Source organism: Muntiacus reevesi, chromosome 5 (assembly GCF_963930625.1).
Source record: "Muntiacus reevesi chromosome 5, mMunRee1.1, whole genome shotgun sequence".
Taxonomy (NCBI): Eukaryota; Metazoa; Chordata; class Mammalia; order Artiodactyla; family Cervidae; genus Muntiacus; species Muntiacus reevesi.
Window position 1 is genome coordinate 125,422,382 of NC_089253.1, and position 14,282 is coordinate 125,436,663.

Here is a 14,282-nt window from a genome sequence, read left to right on the forward strand (position 1 = left end):
CCCACCAGGAGCTTGGTCAGCAAGCGACGGAGAGGTGCTGAGCGCCTGCCTGCTCCACTAGGGAAGGTTGTGGCGGGGGCTTTGCCCAGCACAGCAGAGCCCTCCCTCCAGCATGGGGGTCTGAGAGGGACCCGAGGGGTCTTGGCCCACCTGGCCCTGGGGTCTGGGCATCTGGTGCTGCTGTCCCCGGGGGGAGCCCTTGGTGCCCATCGCGGCTGCCTGGGCAGGGTGCAGAAGGCAGCACCACGCCGCCCACCCCTTTGCACTCACTCATCACACACACGAAGGCCCTGCACTCACCCTTCTGGGGGGGATGCACGCCCAGGGCGACCTCAGGGTGACGTGTGAGGACAGCACGCAGCCTGGGCACCTGCCTGACAGGGGCCGTGGAGAGGCTGCCCGGCTCCCTGCGGGGGCAGCACAGGCCCTCAGGGCTGAGGACACCGTCTCTGCATTCTCGTCCCTCCTCTGCTGTAAGCTCGGGGAGGTGACTTCACCTCGTCTGCAAGGGCAGAGCGTCCGAGGCAGGCCAGCTGTGGCAGCTGCAGTGACGGCCGCCTGCGCTCTGAGTCCATCCTGCCTTAGCACGGTCCCTGGAGGCTGCACACAGTCAGGCCATGGGTGCCAGGAACCTGCAGGCTTTTCCTGTGGGGCCTCGGGTGCCAGAGCCCTCTCCCAGGCATCCACGCAAGCAAATTCTGTCCTGTTTGAAGGACTTTTGAGCTTACAAGGTGCTCACCGAAGTATTCAAGTTAAGGGAAGCCGTAGGAAAAGCAGTTCCTAAATTGCAGGAGATTTCGGGCCAGGACACAAAGCCTGGCTGTGCCCCCGGGGGCCAGACCAGGAGAGCAGATGGCGGCCTGGCTGCTCACTGTCCCCTGGTGCCGGCTGCTGGTGTGTCTTCAGCCGGTCCCACCCTGGATCTGCTGGCGTGGGAAGGGCCACTGAGCCTGGAGGAGGCGACTCAGGCCACTGGGCTCAGAGGCCCCCAGGGATCATGGAAGGACAGCCTCAGCTGAGACGGGGCCAGGTCGATAGCAGAGCGGGTGAGGAGCGCGTGACGGATGGGGCCTGGGGCTTCCCAGGCAGCGAAGTTGAGGTGGGGCGGGATGTGGGTCAGGCGAGGGGGGAAGTGGGGAGAGGCTGTCCTTGCCCATGGAGAGGAGTGTGCATCACCCACAGTTGGCCCTTGGCACAGCTGGGGCTCAGGGCCCAGGGGGAGTCAGGCAGGACGGTGGCCCTGAGAATTCAGAAAGCAGGCCTCCCCCAGGTTTGCTTCCTCTTCTTTTGTCTTGTCATGAGCCCTTCCATGACCCAGGCGCTGTGCTGGAGGCTGCAGACACAGGCGTGCAAGCAAATGCGAGGCCCCTGGGTGCTGGCCACGTGGACCTTGTAATCTAATGGGTTTAGCAGATCGTAATTTTAAAGCCATCATGGCGTGAACTTCAACCATCTTCCCTGCCCCTTCACTCAACCAGCTGCCTCTTTGAAGAGAACCTCACTCTTGGCTGGAAGTTCGACCTTGAATCTGATCCCCTGCAGTGGGTCTACTCCCTGCCCAGTGGGGAGGGCTTGTCACGTGGCTTGGGGGGCAAGCAGATTGCTCTGTAGGTGTGCTCGCCGAGGCCACCAGAGCCTGCCTCCCCTACAAAGGATGTTCACCCTCTAGAGGAGCCAGTAGCCTAGAAGCATCCTTGTCCACTCATCACCACAGCTGAGCTTCTGACTCCACCCTGCCCCCAGCCTGCCTTCCCGACTGCTGGCATCCACTTTATCGGGGCTCTCAGGACAGACAGCTGGCCTGTGTTATGTGCCTGCTCCCTCTTGTCCCCTGCTGTCTGTCCTGGTTTTAAATAGCTTATCTGAGCAACTGGACGACCACATGGGCTTATATGGCCTGGGGTACACGCTCCCTTAGCCCTGTCCCCGGCACCTGCCAAAATAGCAGCCAACACCCCCCCTCCCCCTGCCCCCGCCACCCCCGGCGTGACTCCTGCGCACATTCCTCTCACCGCCGGGCCGCGGGCCTGCTTAAAGCCTGTCCAGCCCCTGCCCTCGCCCAGACCCCGCGAGGCGGAGCAGACACCACAAGACCCGTTGGCAGCTCCTGTTCTGGGTAAGACTGGGGCAGACTCTAAGAGCAGAGGGGTGTCCTGTCGTCTGGGTCCTCTGTTCCAAGTCAGCGTCCACTCTGACAGGGCGCTGGAGCTGGGAGAGGCCCCCTTCCCCGGGAGCTTTAAAGGGCGGGGCCAGGGAGATGAATCCCTGAGCCTAGTTTAGCCGACCCTTAGCCGGAGGCTGGAGACTCAGGTTTGAGTCACAGACCTCCCACTGAAGGCCTGGGGTGGGTGGAAGATCTTGGGTGAATAGCTGTCCTTCCCTGGGTCTCTTGCCTCATTTGTGGGATGGAGAGATAATTGCCAGGCCTCTAAATGAAATGATGCTCTCACCCTTGGGGACCCCCCTCCGGGCGCCTCCTCCCTCCAGGCGGGAAGCCCCTTCCCCATCCTGGGCAGGTCCTCCCCTCTCCCCGGGGAGCAGAGCCGGGCCGTGTGTGCCCACACCAGTCAGAACAGTCCTCGCCGCCACATTCTCCTCCCTGGGGTTCAGAAGCTGTCAGAACTGCTGAGAAAGGCTGCCCACCAGAGGACCAGGGGACTAGGGACCCCGGAGGCCCTTCCAGGCAGACACAGGGCTGGGCCCCATCCCGGACAGGGCATGGGCTGAGCGGCATGGAGAGACCTGCTTCCTGGGGGGGCCTGGCTCCCTGGGTCAGGGTGTTAATCCTAAGTCCAGTGCCCCCAGCCCAAGGCCCCTCGCACCCCCCACGCCCCTGGGGAGAGTGCCTGCTGGAGCTCTGGGGGGAGAACTGCCCCCTCCTGAAGGGACACGGGGGGCTGGCTCCTGGAGATGGGCATTTGAGGCTCATTTTTGTCAGGGTGCAGCTGGGAGGCCTGACCTCCCGAATTCCTCCTCTGACCTGGGTCTTTGTGCAGGAGAGGAATCTGGGAGGATCGCGTTGCCCTGGTCCAGCACTGTGGGTGGGCCAACAGCTGCGGTCAGGGCGAGTCCAGCTGCCTGCCGGGCACAGGGCTGAGGGTAGGGCCTCCGCTCTTCTGTTTCATGGATAGGTTAATGGAGGCCCAGAGAGGTTAAGTGACTCAGCTAAGGTCACACAGCAAAGCTGGGTGTTAAACCTGGGTCTTTGACAGCACGGCCAGTATTCTTTCTGCCTTCTAAGGTTTCTGCTTTATTCCCCAAGAAAGGTGACCCTGGCCTTTTGGCTGTAATGGCGACGTGCTAGAAAGGGCGGGTGGGGACTTGGTGTGGGCCTTCCAGCCCTTCTCCCAACTGAAGGCCCCCCCCGCTCCTCCAGCCACCCGCCTTCCTGCCACCAGCGCCTGGACACAATCTCAGACGCCTCCTCTGGCCTGGAAGCCCTCCCCCACCCCAACCTGCCTCTTGAGCTGCTCTATTTTTAGGAGCTGTGCTTGCAGGAGCAGGGGGGCTTGCAGGGCCGTGTGGGGGCTCAGAGCCAGCAGGGGGGTGGGCTGCAGAGGAGATAGTGTGAGAGCTGCATCCCAGGCTGGCCAATCCCCTCCCAGGAGGCCTCTCTGCACCCCAGGGTGACAGACTCTTCCCGGGGCTCAGGCCCCTGGCCTGACTGCTCCCCTGGGGCTCTGAGCAGTGCTGACCTGCCAGTCCTTACCCACCCTGGGCTGGGGGCTGTCCCCCTGCCGCTCTTCCCCCAGGCCCCATTTAGATACTCTCTGGGATGAGTACCCCCACCCAGGGGAGCCAGTTTCAATCCAATGCGCCCCGTTGCCAGCCCCACTCTGCCTGCCCTGCTGTAGGTCTGCTTGCCCTGACCCAGCAGGGCTGGATGACTGGGAGCAGACTCAGAAGAGCTGCCAGCCTGAGGCTGCCGCCCAAGGTGGTGTCCCCCCCTGGGGCTGCTAGCGGGGCTCCTTCAGCACCTCTTAGCCTCAAAGGGGCTGCCTTGCGGTGGATACCATGCCATCTGCCAGAGCTGGGGCTCGCGGCACGTCTGCAGACGGCTGCCTGGCTGGGTCTCAGCTGTGAGGGCGGGGTATGGGGGGCAGGTGAGGGGGCATCAGCACCCCGTCCAGGGCATCGTCACTGTGGCCTGAGTCACAGGTTGGTGGCTGCAGTGCTGGGTGCAGCCTCCCTTCACCCCAGCCTTCCTCCCCTTGGAGAAGAGGAAACTGAGGCAAAGGGGGCCAACGGTCTTCCCACAGTCACACACACTGGGCGTGGAGTTCGCCTTCCGAGCCAGGCCCGCCTCCCAGTCACCCCTCTGGCCTCTCCCTGTGCTCATAGTGATGGGACAGCAAGATGCTTCCCTGTGTGGGACCCTGGGCTGCCTCCCCACAGGCCTCGAGAGGGGAGCTTGGGTCCTGGCTTCTGTTCCCAGTGCAGCATGGGGGACACCCTGGAGAAGCTCCACAGAGCTGGGCTTTTCGTAGAGACGGCGGCTGTGAGAGATGAACAGACCCCACACCCACCCAGGGTCCCCAGGGAACCACCACACGGGCTGGGACGTGGGCCCTCCCTCATCTGTGGTCCTCCTTGGATTCCCTGCTCAGCTCGCACTCCCCATGTGTGGTGTGTGTCTGGGGTGTGCTGTGTGTGTGTGACTGTGTGTGAGGGTGAGCCCCCGTCCGCTTACCTGGGTGTCTGTGGAGCCACCAGCACAACAGCATGTCCCCTGCGTGTCCCCCGCGTGTCCCTCCGGCCTCCACAGGCCCCTCGGCCCCGCTCCGTCCTCCGTGTCTGCTCCGTGGTGGCGCTGAGAGCTTCATAGACGGAACTGCACGCAGCGGCCCCTTCCTGTGGCTGTGGGCCCTGGGTGTCGGCTGACCCTGCGGGTTCCTCCCTGTCACCGAGCCGCTCCTGGGGGCGAGGCCTGGGCAGGCCAGAGACTCGGAGCCGCTGTCCGGCAGTCGGCCGAGGGGCGTGGAGCTGTAGCCTGGCCCCGCTTGGATGGCGTCTCTGCCTGACAGGGGCATGGGCCCGGGGCAGCTGGTCCAGGGCTGGGGGATGGCAGGCCCGGTGCTTCCCGCAGAGCCGGGTGGCTGGCCTTCTGCCCACCCGGACTGTCTCTCTCTCTGCAGAGGGAAGAGGAGGCCATGTCGGACGTGGAAGAGACGGTGGATGAATATGAGTGAGTCCTGGGGTGCTGGGCAGGGGCTGCACCTGTCAGGGATGTGGGGAGAGCTGCACCCTTGCTTCCAGCTAGGGGATGGGCTGGGCTGGGGGCTGGGGCCTGGGCCTCCTGAGAAAAGACCAGAGAGTTTCCTTGAGGACCCAGAGGCCACAGAGCCACTGTGCCCAGAAACCCTCCCTGGACCTGGCATCATGGCCCCGGGGGCTGCCGGCCCTGCCCTCTGCCCTGTCCTGGGGGCCAGGGAGGGGGGCACGCTGCACCCCATCAGTCTGTCGTCCCTGGGGGAGGCAGTGCCCAGGGCAGACAGGACTGCAGGTGTAGCTTGGACCCCGAAGACCCCTTCCTGGGCACTGAGGGTGCAGAACTTGGGGATGGGTGGAGGACTTGTGCCTGTGGACTTGGGCCGGGTGGACGGGGAAGGGGTTGTGCAGAGCCCAGGGACCAGCACTCGCCAGGTTTCCTGGGGTGGAGGCAGCTGAACGGAGCTGGGCCGGACTGGGCTGTGGGTGGGGGGTGGGCGGACTCCAGGACCCAGCACGGGGGCAAACGTCTCTGGGAAAAGGCCGTGGGGTGTGTGCACGCGTGTGTACATGTGTGTGCTGTGTTCCTGACAGCGTCTCCCCTCACACTGCAGGGAGCAGGAAGGTAAGCACACCCCGACTCTCACTGGGCGGAAGGACGGCCTGGATGGAAACTGACTGTCTCTTCTCTCATCTCTTGCGCTCACGCCTCCTCCCTGGAGCAGAAGCAGCCGCGGAAGGTACAGGGGTCAGGGGTCGCCCAGGAAGCATCTTGCCTGTCCCCACCCCCTGCTCCCAGCTGATCCAAGCCCCCCCAGAACACCTGGCTATCTGCGGGCAGAGTCCTGTGCTGGGGCCACGCTGCCTGTCTGCTCTACCACCTGACCAGGCTGGGGGCCACACCCTGCCAGCATGTGATGAAAATAGAAACCCCCCACCCCCGGCCCTCTCGCATGCTGGGCGGCCCCTCACCCACATGGGTCCTTTCTGGTCCCAGACACTGAGGAAGGGGCTTCAGGGCCTGAGTCTACCTGACCCTGTGCCGTGATGTCAGAGAACAAGCTGGGGAGGCAGGCTGAGTCAGACACAGGGCCTAGAGGCGGCCCCACCTCAGTGGCGCCTCCAGGTGCAGAGGGGGCTCTAGCCCCAGAGAGGCAAGTTTCAAACAGGAGGACCCTGCGCAGACTTCCCCTGAAGGAGCAGACACGGAGCGTTCCAGGCTTTGTGGCCCCCGGTCCTGCTGAAGCCGCCGCTCCAGGAACACTCTGTTTAGAAACGGTCTGCAGGCCGTTGGGCCCCAGTTTGCGGCTTCTGGTTTAAACCAAGAACAGAGCGGCCCCTGTCAGCCACACAGGTCACCCCAGATTCACTGGGACCTCGGATATCACTGGGCCCCACACCTCCCTGTGCCAGGCCTGCTCACTGTCTGGTTCACCTCTCCAGAGCACGAGGAGGTGGTGGAAGAGGAGGCTGGAGGCGAGGCTGAGGCTGGGGAGCCCAGCACCGCAGGTGAGGCCCCTCCTGGAGCGAGGGGGGAGGGGGCCGCCTGAGCTTGGGGTGGCAAGGGACACAGCGTCATCCCTGTGGCAGCGGGAAGGACCCTGGACCATGCTCTGCAACCTGGGCAGCCCCCTGTCCAGGCCGGGCTCCGCCTCGTCAGTACACGCTACACCTGCTTCCTTCGGCCAGGCGGGCCTGGCCCCAGCAGGTGTGCACAGGCGGATCCTGGACCTGGAGCCCTGCAGGGCCCCCTTGGCTGAGGACGTGTGGGGGGAACAGGGGGCTACTGGCAGAGCCTTGAGCTCAGAACCGGGACCATGACTCCTTTCTCATGTTCTGTTCAGAAGATGGAGAAGAAGAGGAAGGTAGAGAGGCTGAAGGTGAGGCCTGCTGGCCATTGGGACACAGCAGGGAAGCCCCTCCTGCAGCTGTGGGGGAGACCCTGGGGGGGAGGCCCTGGGGAGGAGGGGGAGATACCCTGAGGGGGGGAGGGGGAGATACCCTGGGGGGAGGGGGAGACCCTGGGGGGGAGGGGGAGACCCTGGGGGGGCAGGCACAGAACCGTGTGTGTCTGCAGGTTGGGCCCCTCCTTCCAGAGAAAGTGCCTTGGGGGTGCCCAGGGGGAGAGGGCCAGGTTGGGTCAGGGCAGTGGTCACATCATGTCTGTCCATGAGGTTTCTGCAGCTTGGGTGAACCACAGGAGGGTGGGGTGTCTGGGGCTGAGATCCCAGGTGTGGATGGCCCATGGGGTGGGTCACTGCTGTGGGCACTGTTGACCTTCACAGGGGCCCAGGTGGCCCGAGTCACACCTCCAGAGGGGGACAGCCGGTGGGGCTTGGAGTCACACCCATCAGCTTCCTGGTCCTGAGCTGCCTCAGGTCCGGGGGGTGACTGCGGAGGCAAAGACTTAGGCGTGGACTCTGGGGCCAGGACCACAGGACCATGTCCCCGACCCCTCCTCCCTGTGTGGCAGGCACTGCTGAATGAGAGCCCTGTGTGCACTCGCGTCCGTCCCTGAGACCTCCTGAGTATCAGCCCTGAGTGGAGCCTGGGGTTTGCAGCTCTGCAGCTTAGTTCTCTGGGTGCTCCTGCAGCCCCGGGACGGGAGGGAATCACTAGTGATGGGCAAACGGAGGCTCATGGGTGCCCGCTTATCAGGGGCACAGTGGGGCCAGATCCAAGCCTCCCAACCCCAAGTTCACGTGCTTTCCTCCTCTCCAGATGGCCCGGTGGAGGAGTCCAAGCCGAAGCCCAGGTGAGTGGTGAAGCCCTGGGAGCAGAAGGCCCATGAGAGAGAACCCTCGGGACAGGACTGAAGTGCACGTGGCACAGTGGGCACAGGCTGCGGTCGGCAGGCACGGACCACCATGTATAGGTTGTGCACTGCATAAGAGTCTCTGCTGGGTGTGTGGGGTAGGGGGATGGGATGACTGAAAACCACCCACATTCCATCACCAATGCCTTGCCCTGCTACAGTCAGCACTATGTCCATCTAGAGGGAATGGATAGACTAGCCATGGACCCCTCAGGAGAGCTGGGACACTGTCCTCGGTGGCTGGAGGAGGACCTGGGGGAAGAAAATTTGGAGAAACCAAGCAGTGAAAGTGTGTCAGTCTAGGCATGTGGCTTCAGAGGGTCACGAAGGGCCACACAAGACAGACGTGGGAGCTCTGGGTGCAGAGGGGCGGGTTTTCGGAAATGCCAGCCCTTCGATCTGATGGTGCCTCAGCACACAGTCCAGGAGACGCTCCAAAAGCAGCCCAGCCTGGCAATCCAAGCCCCTTCCCATCCCCTCATTGGAGCAAACACTGTGGTGTCTTGGTTCAGACCCCCACACCCAATGGCAGACAGGAAAGCAGGGCTCAGTGTTCCATCCTGGAGTCCCACAGCGAGTGGGTGAGGCGTGTGAGGCCGACCACTGCCTCCCGGGCTCCTGGAGTCAGCCAGGGTGCAGAGCCAAGCCTCTCTGCTTCCTGGCTGCATGATTTTGAGCAAAGCCTTATGTCTCTGAGCCTCTGTCTTCCTGAATGAGGAGTGGTTTCCACTCCAGGTAACTGTGAGGATACATGAGGACACTGTAGGCGCCCCAGTCCTGAGCGGGCGTGGGGACCCCGGGTGGGCACCATGCTGGTGTCATCGTGTGGGTGGCTGGGTCTCGGCCTTTCTGCAGGGAGGAGAGGGACCTGCCCACCCCCGTATCACATCCCCTCTGTGCAGGGAGGGCTTGGTGCTCACCCCTCCTTCTGCCCACCAGGCCCTTCATGCCCAACTTGGTGCCACCCAAGATCCCTGATGGAGAGAGGGTGGACTTTGATGTGAGTGCGGACTCAAGGAGGGCAGCCCCGGCCCCATTAAAGACCTCAGCACCCACCCCCCCGCCACGCCCGCCTTCACGCTTGGGGGAGGACACAGGGGGAGGGGCACCGTGTTCTACAGCACCCTGGGCTCGACCCCAGTTGCTCCCACGACCTCAAGGCCTCGCTCCTGCCCTGCGGGCGGGGTCGCCTCTGAGTGCCGCCGCACCCCCCCCAGGACATCCACCGGAAGCGCATGGAGAAGGACCTCAACGAGCTGCAGACGCTGATCGAGGCGCATTTCGAGAACCGCAAGAAGGAGGAGGAGGAGCTGGTCTCCCTCAAAGACAGGATCGTGGGTGTTGCGCCCTCTGGGCTGCTGGGAGGAGGTCCAGTAGGAGCCCTCAGGGCCCCGCCCCGCGCTCTCTTCCCTCCCCCATCCCCCAGGGCAGAGGGGAGTCGGCATCTCCGCCCCCACCTCCCTTCCCTTGGGCACAACCCCGTCCCAGTGATGGAGGGCACTCGGTTCCCCTGAGCCTGGATTCTCTCTCCTCCACCCCCCAGCCCCTCCGCCCCGCCCGTTCCTGCTCCACAGAGCTTGGCCTCCACCTCCCAGCACAGGGTGGCGTCCACACGGGCGGGGGCGGGGGCGGTGGGCACTCAGGGGTCGCGGCGAAGGCCGCCGGGCGCTCTCCGGGGGCTGAGGTCCGTCCCGAGTGACCGCACTCTTTCGGTCCCCCCCCCGCAGGAGAAGCGGCGGGCTGAGCGCGCGGAGCAGCAGCGCATCCGTACCGAGCGCGAGAAAGAGCGGCAGACGCGCCTGGCGGTGAGTGGTTGCCGGTCTCCGTCCGCGGGGCCCAGGGTCGCTGTCCCGGCTCTGACAGCGGAGGAGACAGAGATGCCCGGAGTGTCTAAGCAGACGCCCCATCCCTCCGCAGCGCGCCCCCGGGAGCTGAGCCCCTCAGCCCCCTCTGGCGCTGCTGCAGGTGGGCCCCCACCGCAGGGCCTTCTGGCCTGGAGGGGAGCAGACCCTCGGGAATCGGAGCCCATCTGTTCAACCCTCTTCTCCCGCCGGGCACCTCCAGCGCCAGGCCTGTGCCGGGCGCGCACTCAGTGCTGGCCCAGACTCAGGACCAGGGCGTCTGGTCCCCAGCGTAACCCACTCTCTCCCCGCGGGAACCAGGAGGAGCGTGCCCGCCGAGAGGAGGAGGAGAGCCGCAGGAAGGCGGAGGACGAGGCGCGCAAGAAGAAGGCTCTGTCCAACATGATGCACTTCGGGGGCTACATCCAGAAGGTGGGGGCCTCCGGCTCCTCCTGCTGCGCACACGTGCTGTTAAGGGGGTTCGGGAGAGAAAGACCCAGCCACCGCTGGGAGACCGCGTCCTCACACCCAGACCCTGAGCTGGCTCTGCCCGGCTGGCTTTCTCTGGGAGGAGCTGCCAGTCTGGGGGCTCCCACGAGTCCAGAGCACCAGCGCTCTTCCCAGCCCTGGCCCCCGGCGGCTGGTGCAGCCCGCAGGCTTGGAGCCCCATCTCAGGTCTGCCTGGTGTGGCCTCCTGCAGCCTAGAGGCTTTCTCTCCGTTTGTAGGATGGCATTAATGGTGCCGTCTGCCTGCTCTGAGATGGTCAGACTACCCTGGAAAGCAGCTGAGTGCTGCCTGGATGTGGGCTGGTTTCCTCCTAGGGCCCATCCCAGGGCCTAGTGTGGTTGCCCCCTCCCCCCTTTCCTGGAGGGAGGGGAAGGGGGAGCTGAACTCTCTGTGCCGTGGACCCGGCTAGCCCCTGGGGCCCCCCTGCCTCCTGGTGACCCTCAAGCAGGGCCCTGCCCACCTGCGGGTCCAGCAGCAGGCTTGCCTGCGGCGGCTGACGCCTGTCCTCCATGTCTCCACTCCGTCCCTGTCCCTCCCTCTGTCTGTCGCCTCTTCTGTCTTTCTCTGGGGCTCTTCTCCCGCTGTCCCGCTGTGCAGGCCCAGGTAGGTTCCGGTCCTCAGGTCCTTCTCCTCTCCTTTGGGGAGCCTGGGGAGGGCAACGTGCTGGGCTGGAAGTGAGGGGGGGGGGTGCAGTGTCTCTGGGGAGGCCGGGCGTTGCTGGCCTGGGTGTGCAGCAGGGAGATGAGCATGGGCCCTGCTGCAGGCAGGCCTGTCTCCCTGCCAGGCCTGGGGATGCAGGGAAGGCAGGGCTTCTCTAGCTCCTCCCCTGCTTCTTACTCTCTCCAGACGGAGCGTAAAAGTGGGAAGAGACAGACAGAGCGGGAGAAGAAGAAGAAGATTCTGGCTGAGCGGAGGAAGGTCCTGGCCATCGACCACCTGAACGAAGACCAGCTGAGGTGGGCCGCCTGCGGGGCTGCACATCCAGGGGGCGTCCTGCCTCGTGTCACCGGGTGCTGCTGCCTCACTTTCCCCGCGGAGGCTTCGGGAGGCTGGCCTGGGGCTTCTTGGCAGGGGGCATCCGGCTCCCTCTCCTTCCCACCAGGGCTCCCCAGCTCCACGTCCCGAGGCTTTGTCCTGGCAGCACTGGCGTCCGCCTGCAGTGCTGGGCACTGCGCAGGCCGAGCCAGGGTGTGGGGCCTGTGGGTGAAGGAGGGCAGGGCTGGGGGGTCAGGATCCAGATGCAGGCAGGCGGGCACCTTCTTACCGCCCACCCCTCCCGCCGGCCTGTGCAGGGAAAAGGCCAAGGAGCTGTGGCAGAGCATCTACGACCTGGAGGCGGAGAAGTTTGACCTGCAGGAGAAGTTCAAGCAGCAGAAATATGAGGTGAGCGGCTGCTGCCCGCGCCCCCACCGGCAGCCTCTGTCTCCCCGCACCCGCTGAGGCCTGTCTGGTGGTGTTCCCTGCCCTTGCCGGGGCCGGTGCTCCTGGAGCCTGAGGGTCACTGGGGGTGAGCAGACACTTCCTGGGGATCCGGCCCTGAGGGCCCCCACTTCTGGCCTGTGGCAGCAGCTCAGTGCCGTGAGTCCAACGGGAGGACCCATCACACAGGCCAGGCCTCCTGTGGAGTCAGGGGCTCACCAGCAATCTGGCCCCTTCACTCCCCCCACTGCTCACCTGGGGCCCCATGTGGGTCCTGGGAGAGGCAGTAGGGTCCCTGCCTCACAGAAGGCAGGCAGAAGGACCGCTTACCCCCTTGGCCCCGCCCAGTCCCCGGGGCCTCTGGGACCCCCGCCTCCCCAGGCCACCTGGGCCCGAGCGCAGGGGGTGCCTGGGCTACTCTTCCCGCTGTTTCTTTCAGATCAATGTTCTCCGAAACAGGATCAACGACAACCAGAAAGTGTGAGTGTCTGACTCCAGCCCTTCCCTGCCTCCCCCCCAACCCCTAGCCCCTGAGGTCTCCCGGCCCCTCCCCACTCTTGTGGTCAGGCCCCTGCCCCCAACGAGGCTGCTTTGGGCTGAGCCTCTACAGGCAACTCAGCGTGCCCCTGCCCCTGTCTGTCGGCCCTCAGCACCCCCAAACCCCCCAGAGGCTTCCCCCCACCCGTCCCCCCTGACTGGGCCCTGCTTCCTGCAGCTCCAAGACCCGAGGGAAGGCCAAGGTCACCGGGCGCTGGAAGTAGAACGGCGCCTCCTTCTCCAGGACCTGCTCCTCACTGGCCGCTCCTGAACCCCCTTCTCCTGCTCTGCACTGTCTGCACCCTGCACAGCCACCCCCCTCCACTGCCGTCCCCCGCCGCAGACCCGGAGCTGCCGGCCTGGCTGGAAGCTGCACTTGTGCCCGCTCCTCACCCTCAGTCATAATAAAAGCACTGCGCCCCCCGTACTCCTGTCTATTCTCTTCAGGGGGAGGCGGCCCCAGGGGCACCGGGCCCCCAGGGGCTGTGCAGAGCTCCTGTCGAGGCAGTGGTTTCTGAGCTGAGCCCCCGGGGCGGGGCTTCTGCCTCCACCTCTGTGTCAGGGTCGCCACTGCACACCTTGGCATGCTGACACTGGTCCACGGAGCCGGGTCCGTCGGTGACGAGTTCTGTTTTCGGCTCAGCCAGGGGCTTGTCTGCTAGGTCTGGTCCGCTGGAGTTCACAGCTCTATGACCTGTGGGCGCAGCATTAAACAGGAGTGCTGTGCTGGATTCAGGGCTGGAGTCTCACACGGGGGTTGTCAGGGAGAATGGCTTAGTACTGCCCTGAAGGCAGCCCATAGCCCCCTTTTTGTTCCAGCAAATGGAGGACACGATGAGGCGCACACAGCGTGGATTGCCCCAGGGCGCGCCTCTCAGAGTCCTGAAGCGTGCCACAAGTAGCTGCCGCAGCTCACAGCCAAGGAGACCAGCCCTTGGCAGGCTGTTCTAGTTGTTCTGAGAAGTAGGCAGCAGGTTGGGGGACATTTCCCAGGGTTTGGATTAGCACCCCAAGGCTTATCTAATGTGTCGTGGACATACAGTTTGAAAGGTTTCTTTAGGCCTGGTGGTCCAAGTCTGGATCTGAGACTAAGTTCCTTTTTATTGTCGCAAAGGCTGTTTGGCCCTCTTTACTCCAAGTAAGAGGCTCAAGGTCATGTCCCTTCAGTGTCTCAGGGGCTTCCCTGTGAGCCCATAATTTGGGATCCAAATCGGACAAAACCCTGCCGTTCCCAGAAAACCTTTCAGTTGTCCGCGGATCTTCGGTGCTCCCAAACCTGTAGTTGCTTGCTTTCTGTCAGGCAAGAGGTCCAGTTGTCCTTGGGAGAGGACAAAGCCCAGATATGTGGCATGTTTGCATATCTGGGCTTTTTCCTGGGAGACCTTGTATCCACATTTGGCCAAATAGTTCAGGGTCCTGACAGTATTCTTCAGATACTAGTCGTGTGTAGGGCTTGCCATGAGCATGTCAGCCACATACTGGAGCAAAAGTCCTTCATCCAACGTTAAGTCTCTAAGGTCCCTAGCCAGCGTTTCCCCAAACAAGGTAGGGGAGTTTTTGAACACGTGAGGCAGGATCATCCAATAGTAGTGTTGGAATGGCTGTGTTTCCAGGTCCTGCCATTCAAAGGCAAACAGCAGCTGCAATTCTTCTGCAACAGGAGTGCAGAAGAAAGCATCCTTCACGTCCAGGACTGAGAACCAACTGTGTTCTCCGGGAACAGCTGTGAGCAGAGTGTGTGGACTAGGCCCCGCAGGGTGTAAGCCGTGAACTCCTTCATTAATAGCCCTCAAGTCCTGAACGAGGCAATACGCTCCTGAGTGGCTTTCTACTGGGAGGATAGGGGTGTTATATGGAGCCCTGCAAGGTCCAATCAGTCCTGTTTTTAAAAACTTCTCCAGAGTTGACCGGATTCTCTTGGGCATCTTGCTTCAGGGGATATTGTTTTAAATTA

General features: G+C 63.7%; 1 protein-coding gene across 4 annotated transcripts; it reads left to right on the top strand.

Moving 5' to 3' along the window:
• The first annotated feature begins 2,039 nt into the window (after positions 1–2,039).
• Positions 2,040–12,746, top strand: TNNT2 (troponin T2, cardiac type). 4 transcript variants are annotated; one of them, XM_065937303.1, is made up of 14 exons: positions 2,040–2,116; positions 5,136–5,185; positions 5,823–5,948; positions 6,652–6,717; positions 7,053–7,088; positions 7,930–7,963; positions 8,963–9,023; positions 9,241–9,357; positions 9,751–9,828; positions 10,186–10,304; positions 11,221–11,328; positions 11,665–11,755; positions 12,231–12,271; positions 12,507–12,746. In XM_065937303.1, exons 2-14 carry the CDS (start codon positions 5,176–5,178, stop codon positions 12,550–12,552), a joined length of 933 nt encoding a protein of 310 aa, XP_065793375.1. In that variant the 5' UTR covers positions 2,040–2,116; positions 5,136–5,175; the 3' UTR covers positions 12,553–12,746. The 4 variants fall into 4 exon arrangements, with proteins under 4 accessions (XP_065793375.1, XP_065793372.1, XP_065793374.1 ...); XM_065937300.1 differs by lacking the exon at positions 2,040–2,116 and having other exon boundaries at positions 4,969–5,185; XM_065937302.1 differs by lacking the exon at positions 2,040–2,116 and having other exon boundaries at positions 4,969–5,185; positions 10,186–10,296; positions 11,219–11,328.
• The last annotated feature ends 1,536 nt before the right edge of the window (positions 12,747–14,282 follow it).

Bases quoted from the DNA above. Each gene is read 5' to 3' on its own strand.
- TNNT2 (XM_065937300.1), top strand. From the start codon at position 5,005: ATGGCGTCTCTGCCTGACAGGGGCATGGGCCCGGGGCAGCTGGTCCAG. The intron at 5,186-5,822 runs GTGAGTCCTGGG...CTCACACTGCAG, and splicing joins GAGACGGTGGATGAATATGA to GGAGCAGGAAGGTAAGCACA. The intron at 5,949-6,651 runs GTACAGGGGTCA...TCACCTCTCCAG, and splicing joins AGCAGAAGCAGCCGCGGAAG to AGCACGAGGAGGTGGTGGAA.